Source organism: Pan troglodytes, chromosome X (assembly GCF_028858775.2).
Source record: "Pan troglodytes isolate AG18354 chromosome X, NHGRI_mPanTro3-v2.0_pri, whole genome shotgun sequence".
Lineage (NCBI taxonomy): Eukaryota > Metazoa > Chordata > Mammalia > Primates > Hominidae > Pan > Pan troglodytes.
In genome coordinates this window covers 32345104-32369944 of record NC_072421.2, presented here as the reverse complement: position 1 = coordinate 32369944, position 24841 = coordinate 32345104, and the positions used below count along the sequence as shown (strand labels likewise).

General features: G+C 35.8%; 1 protein-coding gene across 14 annotated transcripts in view; it reads left to right on the top strand.

Annotated features, from left to right (window-relative positions):
- DMD (dystrophin) overlaps positions 1-24841 on the top strand; it is a 2616526-nt gene that overhangs the window by 1949465 nt on the left and 642220 nt on the right. For all 14 annotated transcript variants that reach the window (XM_063804906.1, XM_063804905.1, XM_063804907.1 and 11 more), the window contains one exon: positions 9815-10047. In XM_063804906.1, the coding sequence (XP_063660976.1) occupies positions 9815-10047 (233 nt within the window). The remainder of the gene's footprint in view (positions 1-9814; positions 10048-24841) is intronic.

Genomic DNA, 24841 nt, shown 5'->3' with positions numbered 1-24841 from the left:
CGTTCTATAAATTGATAGTAATCATGTTTTCCCTATCCACACCAGAGTGGTATGATGAGGAACCAATGCAGAAAATGACTAAAAAGGCATTTTTATGCTGTCCAGATTTTGTGCAAATATATTATAATTGATTTGAACCAAAAGAATCTACATTTTAAGACTATTTAATATTGTCCCATTTACATTGCACTAATGGTTCCTCTTTTTTCTCACTGATGAAGTTCTAGATTGAAACTCTGAGGAAACTGTAAATCACAGTTACATAACGCTGTTATATTAATTTATATAACTTCTCTGTCTCTCTCTAAATATATATATTTAGACTATATATACATATGCATATATATATTTAGAGAGAGAACGAGATTACACTTAAGGACTCTGCTTAGTACATTGCAACTTGCACCTCATTCTAATTGTGAAAACAACAACAAATTTTGATTGAGACCCTGTTATTTTTCAGACCTTTGGTCTTGTGAGGAAGGAAAAGATGATTCTGATACTTATCTCAAATAGCTTATCATCTCCTCTGGTGGATGAGGCTTGTGAGGGCCTGACACATGGTAGAGGATCTTATTCATTATATAACAACTTTCAAAACACATTGCTAATTATTTTTCTGCTTAAGGTGAAAACGTAGCTCTCCCAAACAAATAAGAGATTTAGACTGAATTCTGTAGAAAACACTGCTTACCTCATTTTGCTTAGTTTTCACTGCAGAGTCTTGTCTCTAACATTCAGGTAGGAGGAACTCTATTTTAAAAAATTGAATAAACAAACCCAAATCAGAATAAATTATTTAATTCAGGAGTTTTTTAAGGTGCTCAGAATTTTGGTAGAATAGCAGTGTATTTTCTGTAATAAGAACTACACAATGTTCTCTAGCTGGTTATACTCAAATGGTTATATGGATTTTATTCTTATATCAGTTTTGCAATTGATGACCACCCTTCATCAATAGCATGGTCTTTATTATGGTTTCATCTGGCTTTTTCTTCCCTTGTCTTCTGCACTGGGCTGCCTACTTCTTGGCTCTTATTATTACATACTCTACTTTTTTCATATACAAAGCTCTTAGTGCATTAATAGTGAATTTCTGCTAAAAGTGTTACTTTCTTCAAATATCCTGTCAAATGCTGGCTGCCTGATTTATTGACCTCGTAGAGTGACTATGTGAATCTTCCATTCTCTGTGGAATTCCATTCCACATTTTAACTTAAAGACTCCGTCTTTTCCAGCTGTGTTCTCTCTGCTGGATAAGCATTTTTCTTTTAATTTCTGTGGTAATGGGAAGGGAATTTTAAATCCTGTTTTGCGTACAAGTGCTTAACAGGTAAAAATGGATGCTGTGTCAGCTATCTATTGCTGTGTAACAAGCTACCCCAAATGTAGAGACTTAAAATAAGAATCATTTTTTTTTTAGCTCATGATTCTTGATTCTGCTTGGGGCTTGGTTCATCGAGGCGAGTCTTTTGCTAGACTCAGCTGTGCTCATTCATGCACTCATGGTCAGCTGGTAGTTGATGACCACATGTGGCATTCATATGTCTGGTATAACTTTTTGGTTATAAGTTGAGACGGTGTGGGTGACAGGATCACTTGCCTGTAATTATTCATCAGGCTAGCATAGTTCCATAGCGGTGGAAGAGTTCCAAGCATAGCCCAACACCCAAGCATTGTTAAGCCTCTGCTTATGTCATGTTTGCTGACACCTCATTAGCCGAAACAAGTGACTTGACCAATCCATATTCAAGGAGTGGAGAAACAGACTACGGCTCTTAATGGGAGAATCTGGAATATCTCTTGACAAAAGTGTAGATGCAAGAAGAGAATCTGTGGACATTTACTCTCCAGCAGAGATGTTGTCATTTTTGTCACTAAGACAATTCCTGTGTAATATTATTTATTATTCCTTGGCAGCCATAAGTTTGTGGTTTACTTATGGATACTTCAGTGCCTGCCCAATATCATGTTGGAAAGAGAAGCCCTTAACAATTTCCCTTAATTTCTACTTCTGAGGAATGAGAAAAAAAAATTGGATAGGCATAAATGATGTCCAGCACAAATTCTAAGCAGCTATTTGAGAGGTGGGTGGGTAGGGAGAGATGGAAAATCCTTTTAATTGAGACATGCTCAACCATAAGCAATTTTTCTTTCCTCAGGAGACATTTGGTAATGTCAGGAGACATTTTTGGTTGTACATCTAGGAGGGAGCTCTGGCCAGAGATACTGACAAGCAATTCTGATCCTACAATGCACAGGACAGCCACTCACGACAAAAAATTATCTGGGACAAAAATGTCAATAGTGCTGAGACTGAGAAACCCTGCTTTTCACTGAGTGCATGTAGATGAATTCATATAATGTTAGTTATAGAAGGGCACTTAGATGATGCCAACTAAAACAGGAAAAGGCAATGATTATTTCTCTATTCACGTTAGTGAAGGAAGGATATGTTTAAAGTCAGGTTGGAGATATTTCTCAAGGGTAATATTTAAGTTGTGAGTGGATGCTAGATGCGTTTGATTGTTACAATCCATATTTTTATAGCTATATCAAATGATCTTCTCTCCCAAATTAAAATGGATATTAGATATATTTCATGGATACCATATATTATAAGCTATAGCTCTTAGACTCAGAAGTATTTGAGTGATTAATAATTCTTGCATATTGAATGAGACATGTAAGAAAGATACCTGATGTCCTATGATTCTTAGAAATATGTGCAGTGGTTAAGCACATTGTCTTGGAAACATCACTTGTTAATGTGAGATCCTGAACAAGTTTCGTTACCTTGGTAAAAGGGGGATGATAACATTTACCCTGAAGATGGTTTGGTAAAGGTGAAATAAAAGAGGGTTTATGAAGAACCTTGCCTAGCACATAAGAATCACTGAGTAAATGATGGGGGTGATGGCAGTGTTGGTGGCAATTATCTTACTTGTAAGTAGTAGCAAATATTTATTTGGATTATATTTTTAATAGCAAGAAAGAATCTATTAAAATGTAAGCAAATAGCACCATTAAGCTTTAAAAATCCATAGCTCCCAAACTTAACATTTTTTTTTCTTAAATCCAGAAATACAAATGGTTATCATGAATCCTTGAGTTCCAGTACTCTGGCCTTGCCTATGTAGAGTACAAGCATTTATTTTTCTAAAATGAGAATTATTGATGTTAGATGTGTCATATATTTTATTTACTCTTTAGAGTGACAGAAAAGAAAGCAGACAAAAATAAGTGTTTATGTGTTCATAGTGTTTGTTTCTCATTTTCCAACTTGTATGTGCAGACTGTAAATATTTAGAGGGAAGACATGAAATTCTTCCTTACCTGCACAATAGATTGTCTTTCTTAGAATCTAGACATGATTTCAAATTTTCTTCAGAAGTTCTCTTGAATTCTTACGGAATTCATTAATCCAAATGCCATCCTTTCAAATATTCAAAAAGAAAATATTCTCCAATGTTGCTTACATGGAGGAGAGTTATTTTATCTACTAGTGAGATGGAAGTCGCTAACAATCTTTCCTATACCCCATAGTATTAAATAGTAATGCAATTTGATCACATATAACATTGCTCTCCTGTTGACATGCAATGATAAGGAGGAAGGGAATATCTAACAGCACTTTTTAGATATTCTCTCATAGAATTGTTAATGTGAGCCCAATAACTTATTTTGTAAGTTGAGTGATTTTTCAAATATAAAAGTAAAGCAAACAAAAAAAGTTACCCACATTCATTCAACAAAGCTAGAAATAGAGTATGTGCTTCTTGCTTTCTTATCAACCAAAGGAGACCTGTGAATTACAGGAAAACCATGTGTGAATACTTCAAAGGAAATATGCCAAACACATTGTGTGTGTGTTTTAAAAGATTTAGTAGCTCCTTTAAAGCTCTAAGTAAAGCTGTTAGTCTGACTAATCATGTACCCCTGAAACCAATTAAATTTTCAGACTAGAGAAATGTTCTTCAAACACTTGAAAAAAATAAGAGTTCCTTCCTAAAGCCAACACCTTTTAATTAACAAAATACTCAGAGCAAAGCTGTGGTTTGCAATAGTATATTACACCTACTGTTATTCATGCTACCATTCTGGTGTGCCAAACTCAATTCATTTCAGCTATTTTGAGCTTGATTTTCTGTCTGCTTAACTATGGAGGGAAAACCACAATTTTAGTAGAGTCATTTTAATTTTCTAATGAATGCATGAGAAAGGTATTATGCTACATAGTATGTCCTCAGACTATTCAGATGCCCTCTCTCTCTCTTGCTCTGTCTGTCTGTCTCTCTTTACACACACACACACACACACACACAATGTGTGTATCTATCTGTCTACCTAGATATACAGTTTAATTTTGTACATTGTAATACATCTGGTTCTGGCATAAGGTGATTGAGCAAAAAACAAACAAACAAAACCCACCCAAATCTGTTACTGGAGGAACCTTTAATAGCATAACATCAGAAAGACTATTTTCAGTAAGGACCCTAGGCAGGAAAAGACAATTCCTCCAATGGACTTGAGAAGAATACCCTTAGTCTCTGAGGTGGTTAGAGAGGCTGAGATCTGAACCAGCTAATACCAGAGCCAGCTTCTTGTAACCCAAGATAGGGGCATAAGAAAAGGGGTGAATGCCCAGGCATGAACAGACTTGGGGTTAAGATTAAATAGGGTACACAGGAAAGGATTTCCGCCAGCTGGAGGGGAAGCCATTTCCCATGCTCCTTAGGGATGACAACAGGAGACCCAGCCCAGAACATCATTGAAAATTCTATGTAATAATTTATATATCCTAACTCTTTACCCGTTCTAGATTATGGATTCAGGCACTCTTAGCAAAACAAATCCTCTTTCAGTCTTTTAAAATATTGACTTAACAGGAAATATCCTTGGCACAACAATACGACCCTGCCTGACCCTTAGAACTGTGAACAGGTTGCTCAGACTGTACAAAACCACTAACAAATCTGACCAGCCTACACTTCACTGAAAAAGGTGATTTGCATATATTTCTAGTACTATGACATGGTGGAAAAGAAAGAATCGCATATGTGTTAGATAAAGGTAAACGCATCTGAAAGTGCAGTAAGAATCAATGTGATATATACAATAAAATAAGATAAATAGGCCGGGCATGGTGGCTCATGCCTGTAATCCCAGCACTTTGGGAGGCCGAGGCAGGCAGATCACGAGGTCAGGAGATCGAGACCATCCTGGCCAACATGGTGAAACCCCGTCTCCACTAAAGTACAAAAAATTAGTTGGGCATGGTGGCAAATGCCTGTAGTCCCAGATACTCAGGAGGCTGAGGCAGGGGAATCGCTTGAACCCGCGAGGCAGAGATTGCAGTGAGCTGAGATCACGCCACTGCACTCCAGCCTGGCAACAGAGCAACACTCTTGTCTCAAAAAAAAAAAAAAAAAATTCAGGACTTCAAAACTTCTCTCCTTTGAAACACTTTGATTAAAAAATGAAAAAAATATATACATGCCTGAATCCAGAGGCAAGTCTTTTTAGAAAACATAAAATATTTTAAGTAATGTTTTTCTGAACAGAAATGGCTCTAATGTGTGAGAGGTCGATGAAGATTAGCCTCTTGCTTCTTTATGTTTTAAAGTGTATTCCTGGAGACCCAAAGTTTCTGACTTTAGAATCCAACTCTCAACTACTATCAGCTATCCTCTAGACACTTTCAAAATCCTCCAAAACCTAATAGTGGTGCAAGATTTTGTCCTTCCTAGTGATAACTAGATTTAAGTAAGAAAACGTTAAAGACTAAAAAGTGTTTAGGACCCACAAGAAAGGTGTAATTCTGTTCCTCATGGAGATATTTTAGTTACACACTTCTTATTCTGGTCCTCCCCAAAACACAGAAATCTAGAGTTGACATTTAAAGAGAAAATGAGATTTTTGTCTGGAAACAGGAGAGAAAAAGTTTTCAAGAAGTATAGAAAGCGTATGAAAGGACACAGGTTTGAAATGGCCTGTGCTCATGAGAGAATGCACAATAGACATGGGTGTGGAGGAGCCTGGAAAGAATGGAGAGAGGTAAGGCTGAAGGGTCAAATCTGGTTCAGAGTACGGAGCATAAAATCCCATACGAATGTAGAACATGAGGAGCCAATAACCATTGTGTGAGAAATGCAGGAAAAAGAGGAAGAAAAAAATCCACATAGTGTACTTACAGTCAGAACAATCCTAGGAGGTGACTTACATGTATCATGTCATAAAATCCGTAACACAATTCCATTAGATTGGTACTGTTTTCATAGTTACACAGGTGAAAACTTTTGAGGGTCAAGATGTTCAGTGTAGCAGGCATAGTAGAATTCCTTACCTCAAGATGCCTCCAATGTCAGTGAACGTTACTTTTCCAAGATTGTCTATTTAGGAAATAGTAAGGCCAATTGTCTATGAAGGAAGTACTATTATAATCACCACTTTACAGAGGAGTAAATGGAGATTCAGAGAGGTTAAGTCATCTGACTATAGTTACACAGCTAAAAAAAAAAAAATTATAGAGCAAGGATTCAAATACAACAATCTGGTCCTAGAAAGCCTAAATATTCTACACCCTGCTTTCTGATTCAGAGCTATTTCCTGCTTTTCTCCCTTCAATAGGAAAAAAAAATGTATGTGTGTGGGGTTAGGGGCAAATAAATTGACTGGCTGTATTTTCTCTCTTTAATATTTGATCTTTCATTGTCTGGTCCAAGCAGTGGGTCTTCCTCCATTATCTTCCTGTGAAAATAGCTAAAATCACCTAACTAGTAAAAACCTAGGCATGTTTTGTGTTCTAGCCTCCATTCTTCCATTCTAATGGGTGGTTGTTAAATTTCAGTACTCCTTGTATGTAGAAGACCTCTAAGTTCACTAAAGAGCTTACTGCACATTGACTTTTCTTTAGATTCAAAGGGAATCAATTGAGCACCTCCTATACTCCAGGACATGTGCAAGATGCAAGAGATAGAGCAGTGAGAAAGTCTGATAAGGTTTCCCCTCCCTTTCCCAGCAGTGTACAGATAGATGTTCTTCAGGTGGTGCATGCTGGAGAAGAGAAGACCAGAAATACTGGCCTGACGGGTCTATAGATGAGATTATCTGCCCATGACTGGCGCAGGGATGGCCGCATTGCTAGACCTCTCCATCATCCTCTGAATATGCTTCAGCTAATTTATCATCCCAATGGCATATTTAGTCATCATGAACCATTCTCTCTTTTTGAGTCTCAGGCCCTGGCCTTGCTTTTCAATAGACTTTCAATAGATTCCTTCCTCCTTCCCTCCCTTACTGCCTGGCTTCCTGCCTTCCTTCCTTCCTGCCTTCCTGCCTTGTCTTGCCTTGCTTTTCAGTAGATTCCCTACCTCCCTCCCTTCCTCCTTCCTCCCTCCCTCCCTCCCTCCCTCCCTGACTTTCTTCTTTCCTTCTTCCTTTCTGTCTTTTTCCAAACGTGCTTTTCAGGAAACAGTGGTCTGCTTGTTGAAGTCTGATAATTCTCTACTTCCTCATCCTTCACTTTATTGAAATTTAGTGTGACATGATCATTTCCACCTCATTAGGTACTTTTTTCATGGTCAGAAGTAAGTCTGGAGAAAAAAAAAACCTCTTGTCTCTGCTCTTATTTGAGGGTCAAATTTTCAATAAGTCACTTTTTAAAAAAGCATTTTCTGACACTTCCCATAAGCTTGAAATCCTCCTAAATTGCTGTATATTGCCTCAGTATACGTTGTGTATCTATTTTAGGAACACTCCATCCACATTTGCCAGTCAGCCTGGTGTTCTGCAGTTAGTTCCTACAGTGATATTTTAATTTAGCTATCTTTTCATCCTCACACATGCATCTTCTCTGGATATTTAGCTCCTTTCCTGGAATGCCTTTTAAGATTTCTAGATCTTTTTGCTTCCATGATTTCTTCTCCTGGACTGTGACACAAAAATGCTATTCCTTCTTTACATTCCATTTAATTCTTTCTAGAAAGAGCCTCAGAGTAGTCAGATAGCTTTGAGAAACAAAACTTTTTCTTTATTGCCTCAGTGTTACTGCCTTTCAATCATTATTTCGTGACACAAATTTTTTTATTCTCTCTGACAATTAAAACACTATTTTTTCTGTCTGCATTGATCAAAATTAGTTCCTTCATTCATAGAAAACTCTTGGTGTCCCTGAGAAGCTTGAGAGACAAGAAACATTCTTCCATTCTACTCATCTTCTTCTCTAATGAGGAGACAACCTTAAAAACACAGTTACATAGCCATAAAAATTAATGATTGGCTACCTCAGAATGAAAATTCAATGTCTCATTTTTTTTAATATTCTTAGAATGGTTCACTGGTTGTCCAGTGTGAGTCTCCTGTTGAGATGTCTTTTGCAGCTTTCCTTGAAACCTTTCATTCCAAACTACATAGTCCAATAATTTTGCCACCAATCTTCTGGTTATATTATGCTCTTGAGTCTGTTGTCTATAAACTTGATTAGGCATTCCTTCCCCTCACCACTCACCTCTGATAACCCAGCTGTGTGTTGGTATTTAGTATCAATTCACACCAGCAAGTTCAGCCCTCTTCAATCAATATAGGGCCACACACGGACTTTTGACTGACTACTCCCCAAGTATTTCACATTTTGGGGCCTTATCTCCAGTTTCTCACTACAGTTGTTCATCACTGTGTTTCTTACTAGCCAGGCATTTATAAAAACAGTAATACCTAACACTATTGATCACCTACTATAGTGTCAGGCGCTGTAATAATATTATTGTGATGATGATGATTATGCTGCTCTTTCTGGCATTGTCATACGTGTATTGCTTGTACTACTCATTGAATCTACACAACTGCCCTTATGACATTTACCCTGTTATTATTCCTCTTTTAAGGTAAATACATGAAAAATGCTTCCCACTTTGCCTTGCTTACTGCTTATTGCTAGTATTGAACAAATGTTAGAACTGAAACTTAGAGAGGTTATGTGGCTTTACCAAGGTCCCAGAGTTCCTAGGGCAGAGAACAGGATTGTCTACCAGGCATTTTAATTCTAGTACTATGCATCTTAACCATTACCATAGGCTGACTTACTCTACAGTGTCCAACACTATTCATATTAAGATTTATTTAATGACTTTGAAACAGTATTTCATGTCTAAATAGAAAAACTACTAACTCGCATTTTTAAGAAAATGTTGTATCTTGGTTTTTCTTCACTGCTGGCCAGTTTACTAACAATCTGAAATAAAAAGAAAAAAATATGATAAACTGCTCCCAGTATAAAATACAGAGCTAAGACAAGAACGTTTCATTGGCTTTGATTTCCCTAGGGTCCAGCTTCAAATTAATTTACTTCCTATTCAAGGGAATTTTAAATCAGAAAGAAGATCTTATCCCATCTTGTTTTGCCTTTTTTTTTTCTTGAATAAAAAAAAATAAGTAAAATTTATTTCCCTGGCAAGGTCTGAAAACTTTTCTTTTCTTTACCACTTCCACAATGTATATGATTGTTACTGAGAAGGCTTATTTAACTTAAATTACTTGTCCAGGCATGAGAATGAGCAAAATCGTTTTTTAAAAAATTGTTAAATGTATATTAATGAAAAGGTTGAATCTTTTCATTTTCTACCATGTATTGCTAAACAAAGTATCCACATTGTTAGAAAAAGATATATAATGTCATGAGTAAGAGTTTGGCTCAAATTGTTACTCTTCAATTAAATTTGACTTATTGTTATTGAAATTGGCTCTTTAGCTTGTGTTTCTAATTTTTCTTTTTCTTCTTTTTTCCTTTTTGCAAAAACCCAAAATATTTTAGCTCCTACTCAGACTGTTACTCTGGTGACACAACCTGTGGTTACTAAGGAAACTGCCATCTCCAAACTAGAAATGCCATCTTCCTTGATGTTGGAGGTACCTGCTCTGGCAGATTTCAACCGGGCTTGGACAGAACTTACTGACTGGCTTTCTCTGCTTGATCGAGTTATAAAATCACAGAGGGTGATGGTGGGTGACCTTGAGGATATCAACGAGATGATCATCAAGCAGAAGGTATGAGAAAAAATGATAAAAGTTGGCAGAAGTTTTTCTTTAAAATGAAGATTTTCCACCAATCACTTTACTCTCCTAGACCATTTCCCACCAGTTCTTAGGCAACTGTTTCTCTCTCAGCAAACACATTACTCTCACTATTCAGCCTAAGTATAATCAAGGATATAAATTAATGCAAATAACAAAAGTAGCCATACATTAAAAAGGAAATATACAAAAAAAAAAGCAGAAACCTTACAAGAATTGTTGTCTCAGTTAAATTTACTAAACAACCTGGTATTTTAAAAATCTATTTTATACCAAATAAGTCACTCAACTGAGCTATTTACATTTAAACTGTTTGTTTTGGCACTACGCAGCCCAACATATTGCAGAATCAAATATAATAGTCTGGGAATTGATTATTATCCACTCTTCTAAGTTGTCTGTGCCAATTTGCCTTCTCCAATGATAAGGATAATTGAAAGAGAGCTATAACTTAAAAAGAGAAAAGTAACAAAACATAAGATATTTAAAATTACCCTAGATCTTAAAGTTGGCATTTATGCAATGCCATGTTCAAATGAACATGTTTTTAATACAAATAGTGCATTTTTCAGCCTCAGTGTAATCCATTTGGTAAAATTATGACATCAACTAGAAACATTAGAATACATTGATGTAAATATGGTTTACCTAGCTAGATCAAATATATTATATATCTTTTATATTTGTGAATGGTTAAGAAAAATAATGTTGGAATTGTTATACATTAAAGTTTTTTCACTTGTAACAGCTTTCAAGCCTTTCTAAAGAAATACAAAGTTGTGCTGAAGGTATTTAGGTATTAAAGTACTACCTTTTGAAAAAACAAGAAGTGAGGCAGACAGAGTAAGGGGAATTTCTTTGTAAAATAAACTTCACCAATTCCATAGGAATAAAAGTAATTTGATAGTAAACAACCTGCATTTAAAGGCCTTGAGCTTGAATACAGAAGACCTGAATTCAGTGCCATTTGCAAATGATGATTGTGGTCAAGCCATCTCTGGATCTTCGTTTCCTATTCTGAGTACAGAGCATACAGAGTACACATTCACATTCACAATATAGTTATGGATATGGATGTATATAAATATATGTAAATACTACATATATGTACCTGAAAATTTGTTTTACTTCTGCTTTATAAAAAGTAATTATAGCCACATTTTTCAGAAAAAGTAACTGAGGCTCATAGATGTCAAATTCCCAGTAAGTAGCAGAACAAGGATTCAAATCCAAGTCCATTTGATTCGTAAGCTTGTGTTATTACTTGCTGCATATGCTGCCTGCAGTGTACTGCCTGCAGACAGTATATGTAGCAAGTAATATATGTACTGCAAGCAATACATACTATTGCTGCGGTAATAACTGTAACTGCAGTTACTATTTAGTGATTTGTATGTAGATGTAGATGTAGTCTATGTCAGACACTATGCTGAGCATTTTATAGTTGCTATGTACTGATACATACAGAAACAAGAGGTACGTTCTTTCACAATACCATATTGAGTTATGTAATACTCCCAGGACTTTTATTTACCAAAGGAAACAATATTTTATAATGTTTAAAGCCCAGGTTTTGAAGTTACATTGTCTGGGTTCAAAGCTTGGCTCCCAAGCTGTGTGACCTTGAGTAAGTTATTCTGCCTACCTGAGCCCAAGTTTATCTAGCTATAAAATGTGGATAGTTGTACTATCTGCCTTGCAGTTTGTCATCAGGATTAAGTTGGTTGGTACATGAAAAATGCTTCCCACTTTGCCTTGCTTACTGCTTACTGCTAGTATTGAACAAATGTTAGTAATTATATTTGGTTCCACCACGAACTCTAGAAATCTAACCAATGATGGCATTTGTATTATGCAAACTGTATATCACATCATAATATTATATGGAAATGAGAGCTTGTTTCCGCTTCTGTAGCCTAGTCTACCATTGACATAGCTTCCTGCAGAAGTTACCAGATAATAGATTGGGAGAGAAAGTCCACACTTCCTTGTGACGGGTTTGTGAGTCCAGCATTTAGGGAAGCCATTGATGTGCTCAGTAGTCTCCAGAGTTCTCTAAATAAATGTGTCCTTTTCAGAAAGGACTACTGATGTGATGCCCCCTCACAGAGATCGTCTTTAAATATAGGTCAAAAACTAACGTAGAGGGCCAGGTGCAATGTTTCACGCCTGCACTCCCAGCGCTTTGGGAGGCTGAGGCAGGGGGATCACTTGAGGTCAGGAGTTTGAGACCAGCCTGGTCAACATGGCCAAACCCCATCTCTACTGAAAATAAAAAAATTAGCTGGTGTGGTGGCACATGCCTATAATCCCAGCTACTAGGGAGGCTGAGGCAGGAGAATCACTTGAATCCTGGACCAGAGGTTCCATTGAGCTGAGATCGCGCCATTGCACTCCAGACTGAGTGACAGAGTGAGACTCCATCTCAGAAAAAAAAAAATTTAGGGGGAAAAATCAAAAGCCATTTCTGAGACACAAAAATACAGGATTTATAAATTATATATAGTATATATAAAAATATTTTTAAAATATTATATATAGCATATTATATATTGATATGTAATGTACATATATTACATATTTATAAAAAAATCTAATCTCCCTTCTCTTGCTTGCTGAATAGGGGGATGCTTTGCCTGCCTCTTCCTCTTATATTAAAAAATAATTCTTAAAGACATTGTCAGTTCTTGGCTTTTATAGCCTCAATCACCAAATTGTCGGCAAAATGGCCCTAAATAATCATTAAACAAATGTGTGTGAGAGGGGAAATAAGAAGGAGAAGTAAGTATGGGGAGGATTTTATTATAATTTCAGGAAATCAATATCAATTTTATGTAAAGTTTTAAATAAAGCAATCCCAACTTTAATGTTTGATGTGTGAAAAATTAGGCAAAATTCCAAAAGGGCGTTATAAACTGAAAAAAACTTTACTAACACCTCTCCATTTTTATTATTTTAACCAACTTCTATTGAGCTTGCCACTAAGTACCTGGGAAACATAAAGTTGTACAACATAGAATGTGCAGGTAAAAGAGGTTGAAGGAAGAAAATAATAACACTATGATAGAGATAAATTTTAGGATAATAGCTAACACATACTTAGCACTAATGATATGCCAGTCATTGATCTAAGTACTTCACGTGAATTCTTTAATGCTTACAACATTACTGTGAGGTAGATAGAGAGGCACAGTAAGGATAATAACCTGCCTGAGATCGAGGAAGAAAGACAATGATGAGATGTGAACTCAAGCAGTTTGGTTCCAGAGTCCTCTCCCTTAAACCTCATAGTTTTCAACTTCTCTGATACTGTGTGGGTGATGCTGTTGGGGCTTTCTTCAGGGAAAACTAAGCCAGGAGAGAGAATGGATGCTAGTGAGATATTCCTGAAGAAGGAAAAACTTAAGCCAAGCATTAAAGAATGAGTTGGAATTACCTAGCTAGATAAAACGAGAAGGGCAATCCAGGCAGAGGAAACAGACTGTGCTTTTCACTGAGGTGGAAAAAAAGAGAGTATATCATAGGAATTGTGATTCCATATGGCTGAAGTCAAGGGTATATGATGAGGAAGAAATTGATGAGGTTGAATAGAGAGGACTGGGGCTAAATAATGGGAATCCTTTGTTGCCAGACTGAGGAATTTTGATGATGGCCTACAGGCAGTGGCAACTCTGAAAGGATTGTAAACAGGAAAATAAAATCATCAAATATAGTTTAGTTGCCTATCAATTAGAGCTCTCTGGATGCAAGCAACAGAAATCATTCTCTGATTAAATCAGGCAGAAAGTAAATGTGCTGTAATTAGCACAAAGGCATTGGAACAAAACTTACAAAAGGAAAAAGAATCTGAGCATGCCTTTCTGGGCATGTGGCTAGCAAGAAGTATTCCAGTCTGTTTGTGATACTCTCTTTTCTCCATCCTGTGTGTAACTCTGTTCAAATTTTAAAGTCTTAAAAGAGAGTCCAGTTCACCTTGCTTGGGTCACATGTTAATACATGAGCTAGAAGGGAGCAGAAAACTTTGATTTAAATCCCTCTCCTCCCAAAGTCTCAAAATTAGGGAAAGGCAATTCTCCTGAATAGAAACTGGGGTCTATTGACAATAGAAGAAGGAGATGATTCTGACCAACCACTAAACAATAATTGTCCACTGAACTCAGTCAAGAACATGTAGAATAAGTTGGAGGATAGAGCAAATAAAGGAGATTTGTAGGAGGTAATTATTATGATCTAAAGCAAGCTTGTTCAACTCATGGCCTGTGAGCCACATGCCGCCCAGGATGGCTTTGAATGTGGCCCAACACAAATTTGTAAACTTTCTTAAAACATGAGATACTTTTTGTGACTTTTTTTTGGTCATCAGCTATCATTAGTGTTTGTGTATTTTATGTGTGGCCCAGGACAATTCTTCTTCCAGTGTGGCCCAGGGAAGCCAAAAGATTGGATACAGCTGATCTAAAGCAACAGGTTCATCTACTCAACTTCACAACGTGTAGACCTGAAATAAAGACCATTCATATACCAATACCTGAAATATAAATTTGTTTGACCATGACACGTACAGTAATTGGTTCTCAATAAATGTGGATAGCTTGATGGATAATGTGAATGCAATGTGATAAGGAAACTTCATATTCAACAAAGATTGGAATGTGAGGATTATAATTCCAAAGCATCAGAAGTTAGATAAGATAATGCAATGAGACATTTTATGACTCAAGGCAAAGTTAGTTATGAGATTCAGACCAAACCTTAGATGTGCAGTAATTGAAATATTTGTCACAGAAGGGGTATAAGGACATGACATTCAAGTAAGCTAGCCTTTTACTAGCTTTAGACTTTGAACTCAGAAAACGTATGTTTGGTGAAAAGCTTATGGTCCCCTTTAGTATGTATTGCTTGATTAAAGTATTATTTTAGAAAATGGTGAGCTGCTTCCATTTTGAAATAAAAATAATTTTTACTAAGTGAATTATATTCAGTGAAAAAAATGGAAGCTACAATTACAACTTTAATTTTTTTAAGTTTTAAGAATACAACCATTTAAAAAAATTAAGCAAATCTGCTTCATTTTAGACAGTAGAAAACATACCATTATCTTTTAGAAGAATAGAGATGTGAAATATGCAAATTAAGCCTTTAGAAGTAAAACACACATGAAGTTCAAAGTTTAATTTCTAGAATTGTGAATCAGTAGCAGTGGATGATTTGTACTTTATAGCTTAGTGTCGGAGAAATCTGATTAAAAAATGCTTTTTCTGTTTCATCACATAAACATAAGTAAAATTGCTCTGAAACAATAATATTTGACAAGAATTAGCAGTTTTCTTTTTTGACATAATCTATCAAATGAAGGGAAAAATATGTCCTGGGTTTTGCTTTGAGAGTGATTATTAAATCTGATCCTTAAGGAAAGGAAGGAGAGAACAAAGAAGGGAGGAAAGAAAGGGAAGGAAGGAGGAGGAAAGGGAAAAAAAGGAAGGAAGAGAGGAAGGAAAGCAGGAAAAAGGGGAAGGAGAGAGAAAAGACAAAAGAAAGGTAGCAAGGAAAGAAAAAAAGACAAGAAAGGAATATTAAAGAGGACAAAAGAGGAGTGAGGAAAGGAGGAAATGGAAGAGGGATGATGGGAGACAGGAGGGAGAAAGGTGGAGGGGGAAATATGAAGAGAGGTTCCCAGCAGTGGAGACTAGTGTTGCTATCAACAAATAGAATTTAGATGGCCATATGATATTATTTTTCATAATACTGGTGTCTGATTGCCTGTGCTGAGTTAATTGTAGTCTTTTTTTCAATTCCGTTTGGCCAGGTGTTCAGGATAATTCACCACAAAATCTCAACCACTGCACTTGTATTGAATAAAGAATTGAATTGGCAAAGGCATTTTATCCTCCAATAAGACCTTTCCAGATTGGGGTTGAGACAAATTGGCCAATCTGGACAAGATGATAATAGCATTGTTCAAGATTCATTTTTAACCACACATTGCACTGTTACCTGGGAGATTTCATTATCTAAAAATTGAATGAGCAGTTTTAGTGGGTATAGTGTATATTTAAATGGGACATAATTACTTGAATGAGTTTAATTTTTGTTGTTGTTGTTAAGGTCAAAGTACTTAAAAATTATGATTTTTTAAAACTCTGTCTATACACAAAAAGCATTTGAATTAGCTACAGAATAATTCTGATTATAACTTTTGTTGAATAGATTCAGTCAAAATCTGATTACTAAACAACTTGTGTAGTATAGCCCTGGAAGAATTGATGGGACAATGTGTGGGTAAAGTGGCGTTGGCTATTTAAACTAAAAGCAATACAAAACAGAATGTTTCTTGGTTTTATTCTGTTGTCACAAACCCAGCAGAAAGTGGGTATTACGATAGTTTCCCTTATTCAACAAATGAGAGAAGTTATAGACAATTTAGTTAATTGATCTAAAGTCACTTAGTAAATGTAATTGTCCTAACATAAACCCAGACCCCCAGACCTCTTGGGAATAGATAATGTTTCTTACTTCTTTTCTATTTCCTCAGCCACCCCCCTCAACTTCTTACACATCTCATTTCTCCATCCAAATTATAACAAAACAAAGTAAACATGGTTTATTTCCATGGGCATCAAATGGATTTCACGAGGTTGGGTGACAGTCATCTTAGGGTGAGGAGATTGATTATTCTGTTTTTCTCTTTCATCGATCAACAGTCCAGCCCTTCTCATCTCATCATTTCATTTCTGCACAAACTCGTTTAAGAAATACCAATTAAGAAATTAATTAAGAAATTAATGTTGTAATCTGTTTGGCTGAAGATATTTACAAATTTTGTGCTTTAATTATCTTCCAACAAATGTACATGTCTCTGGAAGACAGCTTGTGACCATCTGGATGACTGATCCATATTTATATAATTTTCTTTCTTTACCTAATGAGATCAAATCCGCTATTATCTTCAACGAAGGATGTAAAGATATGTCAGTGTCAGTAATGTGACTTATTTTATATTCTCTGGTCATAACAAAAATAAACCGCCCCTTAAATAAAAAGGTCATAGAGTTGCAAACACACACACACACACACACAATCATATTTTCTAAGTCTCCTAATTACCTTTTTATGGAAAATGATACCATATGCTTTTTTCTTAAAGAAACTATATAAACTTATAAACTATACTAAACTACACATTTCAAAGTCTATGAATGGAAATGTCTATCTTATTATATTTTAATTCAATTCACTGTAAACTTTTCTGTCAAAATCTTATCAAGCAAAACTGATCCAGGATATTTACATGAATTCTGATGGAAGTCACTGTACTGTGTTTTCCATAAAATACCAGTGGGATTCTGATAAGGAAGTTTATGTTTGCCATTGTGTTTAAATAGAGAATTCTGGGCCGGGCATGGTAGCTCACGCCTGTAATCCCAGCACTTTGGGAGGCCAAGGCAGGTGTATCACCTGAGGTCGGGAGTTTGAGACCAGCCTGACCAACATGGAGAAACCCCGTCTCTACTAAAAATACAAAATTAGCCGGGCGTGGTGGCGCATGCCTGTAACCCCAGCTACTCCTGAGGCTGAGGCAGGAGAATCGCTTGAACCCGGGAGGCAGATGTTGCAGTGAGCCGAGATCACACCATTGCACTCCAGCCTGGGCAACAAGAGCGAAACTCCGTCTCAAATAAATAAATAATTAGAGAATTCTATTTACAAATTTCCTTTCTTGGATCTAGTTAGGGTTCCTTTATATGGAGTGATTTTTATTGTTTTCATAGAAATACGTAGAATCTGGGTCTTCTCTAACTTTCTTACAGGAAAGCAATGTAATAAGGTTTTTTTTTAATTTTCTGAAAGTTATATAATGTTATTGTTCCCTAAAGTTTAGTACCTGCCTTTTAGGCTTTCCATTTCACCATAACTTTTGGTCCTTAAAGTCTGTAATTGAAGTTACAGTGTGTTATGATGTAAATTTTTCTTATTATTACCTTTAATGTTAGGGTAATGTTAACTAATGTTAATGTTAGGTATATGGTTGTTTTTTTCATTCCTTCATTCAACAAATTGTCTTTGAAACCCACGTTACAAAGCACTCTAGAGTCAGGTTGAAGACTATTAAGAAAGGAGAATAGAAAGAGACACTAGAGTAATAATTTGGATTTAAATTTGATTTCCTTGTGTATGATACTGAATAAGTGTGAATAAGATGAGGCAATGATCACACATCACTATTAGTAAAAGTGTTTCTGTACATGTATCCACACTTTTATGTATATGGTTACTTATGTTAAAGTGATACATATTATATAAAATTAACGTATACATTAAGTAGATATTTTAATAGTCTGTAATTAAATACTACTAGTATTTTCTTTCCTCCTTCAAATGCCTACTTTTGATACCTCGAGTTACAGTGTCATAAAGATTCTTTAGAAATATATTGACTGTCTTTTAAGAGCTTTTGATACAAGACTGAGTTTACATTCATCTGTTATTTATTGAACACTTGCTGGTGAAAGGCACCAGTGTTATCTGCTCTTAGGGAACAAAAATTAAAAAGGGATAGGCCCTAATTTTAGAGTGTATCCTCTATAAGGAAAACATAAAAGATAGGGCAGTCATGGCCACAAAAGAAAAAAGTGTTACGGTGGTTTCGATCATATATGTATTAGAATGAATGAATCAACTGATCAGTTGTGATTTCTTATTCTAAATATGTGCCTGCCTTTTTCATATAGATGAAAATTAAGCCATGTTTATCTTTCCAGGGATCTTGTTGATTTTTATTCAATAACTTGGGAGTGAAAATTGATTTTTGCATATGTTTTAATGTTTTTAAATTTCATAAATGAATTGATCAGTAATTTCCAAGGTAGTAATGGCTGCATTGTTTTTGAAAAAAAAAAAAGCAACAGGATTTGATTGTGCTTTTATGATTTTTAAAGAATTCATTAAAAATAATGCCACGGTTTCTAAAATGATTTGAGTCAATTTCTTATTTGATTTATAAAAATAACTTTGAATACAATTTTAGTAATTCACAAATGCTTTCAGTTCCCTTACCTTTATATTTTATATTCTGTGTAAACAAGTGACATAATATTTAAGAATTATATATCTCTTATGATTTATTCAAGAAAAGAATATATACTGTATTATTTATTTCAAGAACAGAAATGCTTTGATTTAACTGTCATCTTCTCTCTTCAATTATGGAAGCAAAATAAACTGTAATGACCAATGTAACCCCTCCCCCATATCAAGTTAATCTATGTTCAACTCCAGAATTATTTTTAAACACTCAAACTAGAAATTAAAAAAAATTACATCCATGAAGACGATTTTTGCCAAAAGCATATAGATAAATTGAGTTGATTCTATACTTAAGAAAGTGGAGAGGAGACAGTAATTTACTCTTAATCCCATATTTTTTCCCTAAATGTGAAAGAAGTAGATTGTAGTGAGAGGGAAAATAACCTGTAGCAACTTCATTGAGGCTAAGCTTTCTGTCATGTTATATTATACGAAAGTAATGAAATGCTTCCACAGATAGAATCAAAAGTCCCCTCTGAGAAATTCTACATAAAAATTAGCCTGCCACTTTACCACACTTACTCAAGTTTGATTTTTTTAAGTTATGTAATAGATGTTAGGCACTAGAAGAGGACATTTACTGGGGGCAAAGATCAGTAGTTGGAAAGAATGCAAGCAGGCAAGAAGCTATATATAATGAGATTTTACAGTAAAATTGTTTTCTAAATTAAAATGAGGATGGGTCCAGACACAATGGCTCACACTTGTAATATCAGTGCCAGGATGGAGGATCCCTTGAGGCCAGAAGTTCAAGAGCAACCTGGGCAACAGAGTGAGACTTCATCTCTACAAAAAAATTAAATAAAAAATTAGCTGGCTGTGATGGTGTGGGCTTGTAGCCTTAGCTACTCAGGAGGCTGAGGCGACATGATCTCTTGGGCCCAGGAGTTCGAGGCTGCAGTGAGCTATGATAGCGCCACTGGACTCCAACCTGGGCAATGGAGCAAAACTCCATTTCTAAAAAAGAATAAAATATAAAACAAAAATAATATATAAATAAAAATGAGGATATATTTTATTTTAACATTAGGAAACTTTGTAGGTGAGGACCATGCAAACATTCAAGGTGTGAGTTCTGACCAAATCCAAATATTAACCATACCAATGACTTAAGGTTTCTTCACACTCCTTAAAGTTGATTAATATAATGATTATATAGTTGACTGGTGTGTCACAGCTTGAAGCCTTTGAGATTTATTCCTGCCTTTTCTGTAAAGGTTGTTTTGTTAATTCCAGTATGTACTGGTCGTTTTTGTTTTGTTTTGTATTTGTTTTTGTTTTGTTTTTTTGAGATGGAGTCTCGCACTGTTGCCCGGGCTGGAGTGCAGTGGCACGATCTCGGCTCACTGCAACCTCCGCCACCTAGGTTCAAGCGATTCTCCTGCTTCAGCCTCCTGAGTAGCTGGGATTACAGGCACTCACCACCACACCCGGCTAATTTTTTTTATTTTTAGTAGAGATGGGATTTCACTATGGTGGCCAGGCTGGTCTCGAATACCTGACCTCATGATCCACCTGCCTTGGCCTCCCAAAGTGCGGGGATTACAGGCGTGAGCCACCGTGCCCGGCTGCCAATATGTATTGGTCTTTTTCATCAATGATTCAGTCCAAAATCATTTTGTCCTTTAACTATATATTTTCTTGTAAAGCTGCTTCTGTTGTCTTGAACTTTTCTTTTAAAATGTATGTTGTCATTTGACTTTTTAGATTGTTATTTTCTGGTCCTCGAAATAAATTTAAATTTCCTGTAAAGGAAGGTGTAATATTCTATTTGACATAGCCGCTAAAGATATACTAGGTGCTTTATAAATATTGTTGATTTACTTTATCTTCACAGATTACTAGTTTTACTTAGTATTTGGAATATGACAACATTTTATAGAGCTATATTCATATATATGTTTATCTTAACTGTTAAATGCAATATGATTCATGTCTTGTTTTGGTCAATGATGAATGAAAGTCTCCTAAGAATTAAATTTACTGCATCGATGCAAAAACAATCATAATTTTAGACACTCTAAGAATTTTAGAAATTAAAGGATTTTTTTTTTCCAGTTTACTCTGTTAAGATTGCGTTTAGCTAAGCGTGACAGCATTCTCACTACAGTGGCTTATCCAGATAGTTTCTTTTTCTCATAGAGCAAGACTTCCAGAATTATGTGTTCCAGAGTCAGTGCAGCACCTCCAAAACCATATGTCCCAACTTTTTCCTCCAACCCCAGTCATCTCCAACATGAGACTTTCTTTTTGTTTTGTTTTGTTGTTTTTGTTTTTGTTTTGAGATGGAGTCTCTGTCGCCAGGCTGGAGTGCAGTGGCGCGATCTCGACTCACTGCAACCTCTGACTCCCTGGTTCAAGGGATTCTCCTGCGTCAGCCTCCTGAGTAGCTGGGATTACGGGAACGCACCACCACGCCCAGCTAATTTTTGTATTTTTAGTAGAGACGGGGTTTCACCATGTTGGCCAGGATGGTCTCGATCTCCTGACCTCATGATCTGCCTGCCTCAGCCTCCCAAAGTGGTGGGATTACAGGCGTGAGCCACCGTGCCCAGCAAGACTTTTTTTCCTGTGGTCTCAACATGGCTACTCTGCCTCCAGGCACTATGTCTGTACTTTAAAATGGAAGAAGGGAAAATGGGGAAAGTAAAAGCATATTCCAGCTGTGTCAGCTCCTGTTTGTAAGGAAAACCAATGCTTTTCTGGCAGCCCCACACAGAAGAGTTTCTACTTGACAGTGCACTAACCAGAAATGTGTCACGTGACCATTCCTAACTTCTAAGGATCTTGGGAGGATTGAGTGTTTTAACTGAATAGGTGTGTTTCTTTCTTCATAATTCAAAATGTGAAAATTGGTAACTTAGTTATAAAACCTTGCTAGTCTGAACAGAATTTGGATTTTTTTAGCTAAGAAGGAAAGAAAGGATATCAGATAGGCAGCTGGCTATGCTAGCCAAGATACTCTTAATAATGCATATTTTTCTTCTTTGGACATAAGCAGTTTTAACTTAGCTAAATATGATGTGATTGTTTTCCTATCTTCTTAGTTCTGTTTAAATTTGTTTCAGAAATCAAGGATATAAAATGGAGAAAAAACTCTATTATTCATGTCTGTCTTTCTGCCTCTGAATATTTTTATGTTGGAGAAAGAGAAAGCAGTCACTTTCATAATAGCTTACATAGTCTGACAAATTCTAAACATGTCCGTTAGCATCAATATACGTGGTATTAGGTCATCAGTTTTTATATTCTGAATTATTAAGACCCAAATAAACCCACTGAGTTCAAGAGAAAGTATACACTGAGCAGTAAAAACATTACCAGTTCTAGCAATGATAATCAAACAAGAAAACAAGTAATATAGTCTGTTTAGAATAACATGTTTTAAAGATCAAGTTTTTCTTCCTTGCCAATGTTGCCTTTCTTGTAACACTTTTTTTTCCTTCTTGAGATAGGCTTTCCTATCTTTTGTCACAAACCCCAATATTTACATGGCCATTCGTAGTCTATTCATGGCAGCACCACCCCATGGCCCAAACTTGTAGATATTGCCCTCCTTCTATGGTTGTTCTAATAAGAATAACCACTCTTGTCTCTCATAATCTCAGCTGTTTTGTGCCATTAAAATGGAAAATAATGAGTATTAAGATACTAACAACTAGGGGCCAGGCGCGGTGGCTCACGCCTGTAATCCCAGCACTTTGGGAGGATGAGGTGGGCGGATCACGAGGTCAGAAGATCGAGACCATCCTGGCTAACACGGTGAAACCACATCTCTACTAAAAATACAAAAAATTAGCCAGGCGTGGTGGTGGGTGCCTGTGGTCCCAGCTACTCGGGAGGCTACTGCACTCCAGCCTGGGCGACAGAGCAAGACTCCATCTCAAAAAAAAAAAAAAAAATACTAACTAGGTTTCAGTCATATGAGATGAATAAGTCCTACAAATCTGTACAGCCTAGGGCTTGTAGTTAACAATGTTATATATTTAAAACTTTGCTAAGAGAGTAAATCTTTTTTTAACTGTTATTATCGTACATGCAAAAATAATAGTAAATAAGGAAGGTAAGAGGAAAATTTTGGAGGTGATGCATAGGTTTATGGCATAGATTCTGGACATGAGTTCACAGGGGTATACAGTCATGCATTGCTCAACAACAGATATACATTCGGAGAAATGCATGGTTAGCTGATTGATCTTGTTGTGCAAACATCATACAGTGTACTTACACAAACCTAGATGGTACATCCTACTATACATCTAGGTTATATGGTATAGCCTATTGCTCCTAGGCTATAAACCAGTACAGCATGTGACTGTACTGAATACTTTAGGTAATTGGAACACAATGGCAAGTATTTGTGTATCTAATCATATCTAAACATAGAAAAGTTACAGAAAAATATTATAATTCTTATAGGACCACTGTCCTACATGTATACAGACTGTGCACATGATAGTGGTCCATTGATCAAAATGTCCTTATGCAGCACATAACTGTAATTATCTTGAAACTCATCAAGCTGTGTTCATTAAATGTGTATAGCTTTTTATGTCAATAAAGTGGTTAAAAAATCAATAAAGTGGTTAAAAAATATTTTGACTAGGAAATATACTATCATTTCTAGTTGATAAAAGATCTCAACATTTCCCAAATTGTCCTACAGAAAACCAGGTTCATCAGGTGTTCATACATGATCCTCATGAAAAGGTCAAATAAGCTGAAAAACATGCATAGACTTTGCCTATCCTAGCAATCTATGATGGACATCTCCATAGTAAGGTCACTGAAAAGTCTTCTAGGAATGTTAGTATTGTTAGCTCAGTACTTCTCAGTCATTTCTCCATGGAAACCATTTGTGTAGAGCATCTTGAGGAGCACAGCTGAGAGAACATTATCTTAGTTGGATGTGTATGTCCCTCTGAGTCACTTGATTTCTCTACATATGCTTTTACCAAATTAATCTTTTAGAAATCTTTTCTCTTAGCACTATGTCTATAATTTGTGAAGTTGTTACCAGGATAACATTTGTGCCTCTCACCATGATGTACCTACCAGGGTCCAAGCAGCCATTCCTTCTCTAGAGCAACTGTCTGAGGGAAAGAATTTAACACAGCATTCTACGAAATCATTTTATTTATAAAAATAGATTACTGCATTACATATAGTAATTTATATTTAGAATATTGATTAATTATTAAAATCTGCATGAGAGCTTTAAAGAGTAGTACATAATATATAGCAGTTTGTATTCAAACTGTCTTCTAAAAAGGATTCACTTTTTCTTTGTATTCTATTGTCCTATTCGTTGATAGTGTTACGTAAGTAATTATAAAACTTAAAATCTGGAAAGAGAATGTGGACTCAGAATGCCATCTCTTTTGTTATTTCAAATGGATTAGAAATGAACATACATATTCATTTTCTTTCATTACACATCCAGAGAAATAGAATGGATTTTATAAACATGTAAAAGCAAGGATTTTGATCACTGATAAAAAGGGAAGGTTTGGTCACGACCTTATTTCATTCCTTTTTTCTTATCCTTTTTTTTGTCAATTATTTGATGACATCTCTGAACATCACCTTTTATTCATGACAAGAATTGGGTATCATGGTAAAGAACACTGTTAATATAATTCAGTTACTTCACCCCCTCCTGAAATATAGAGAAGCTTTAAGA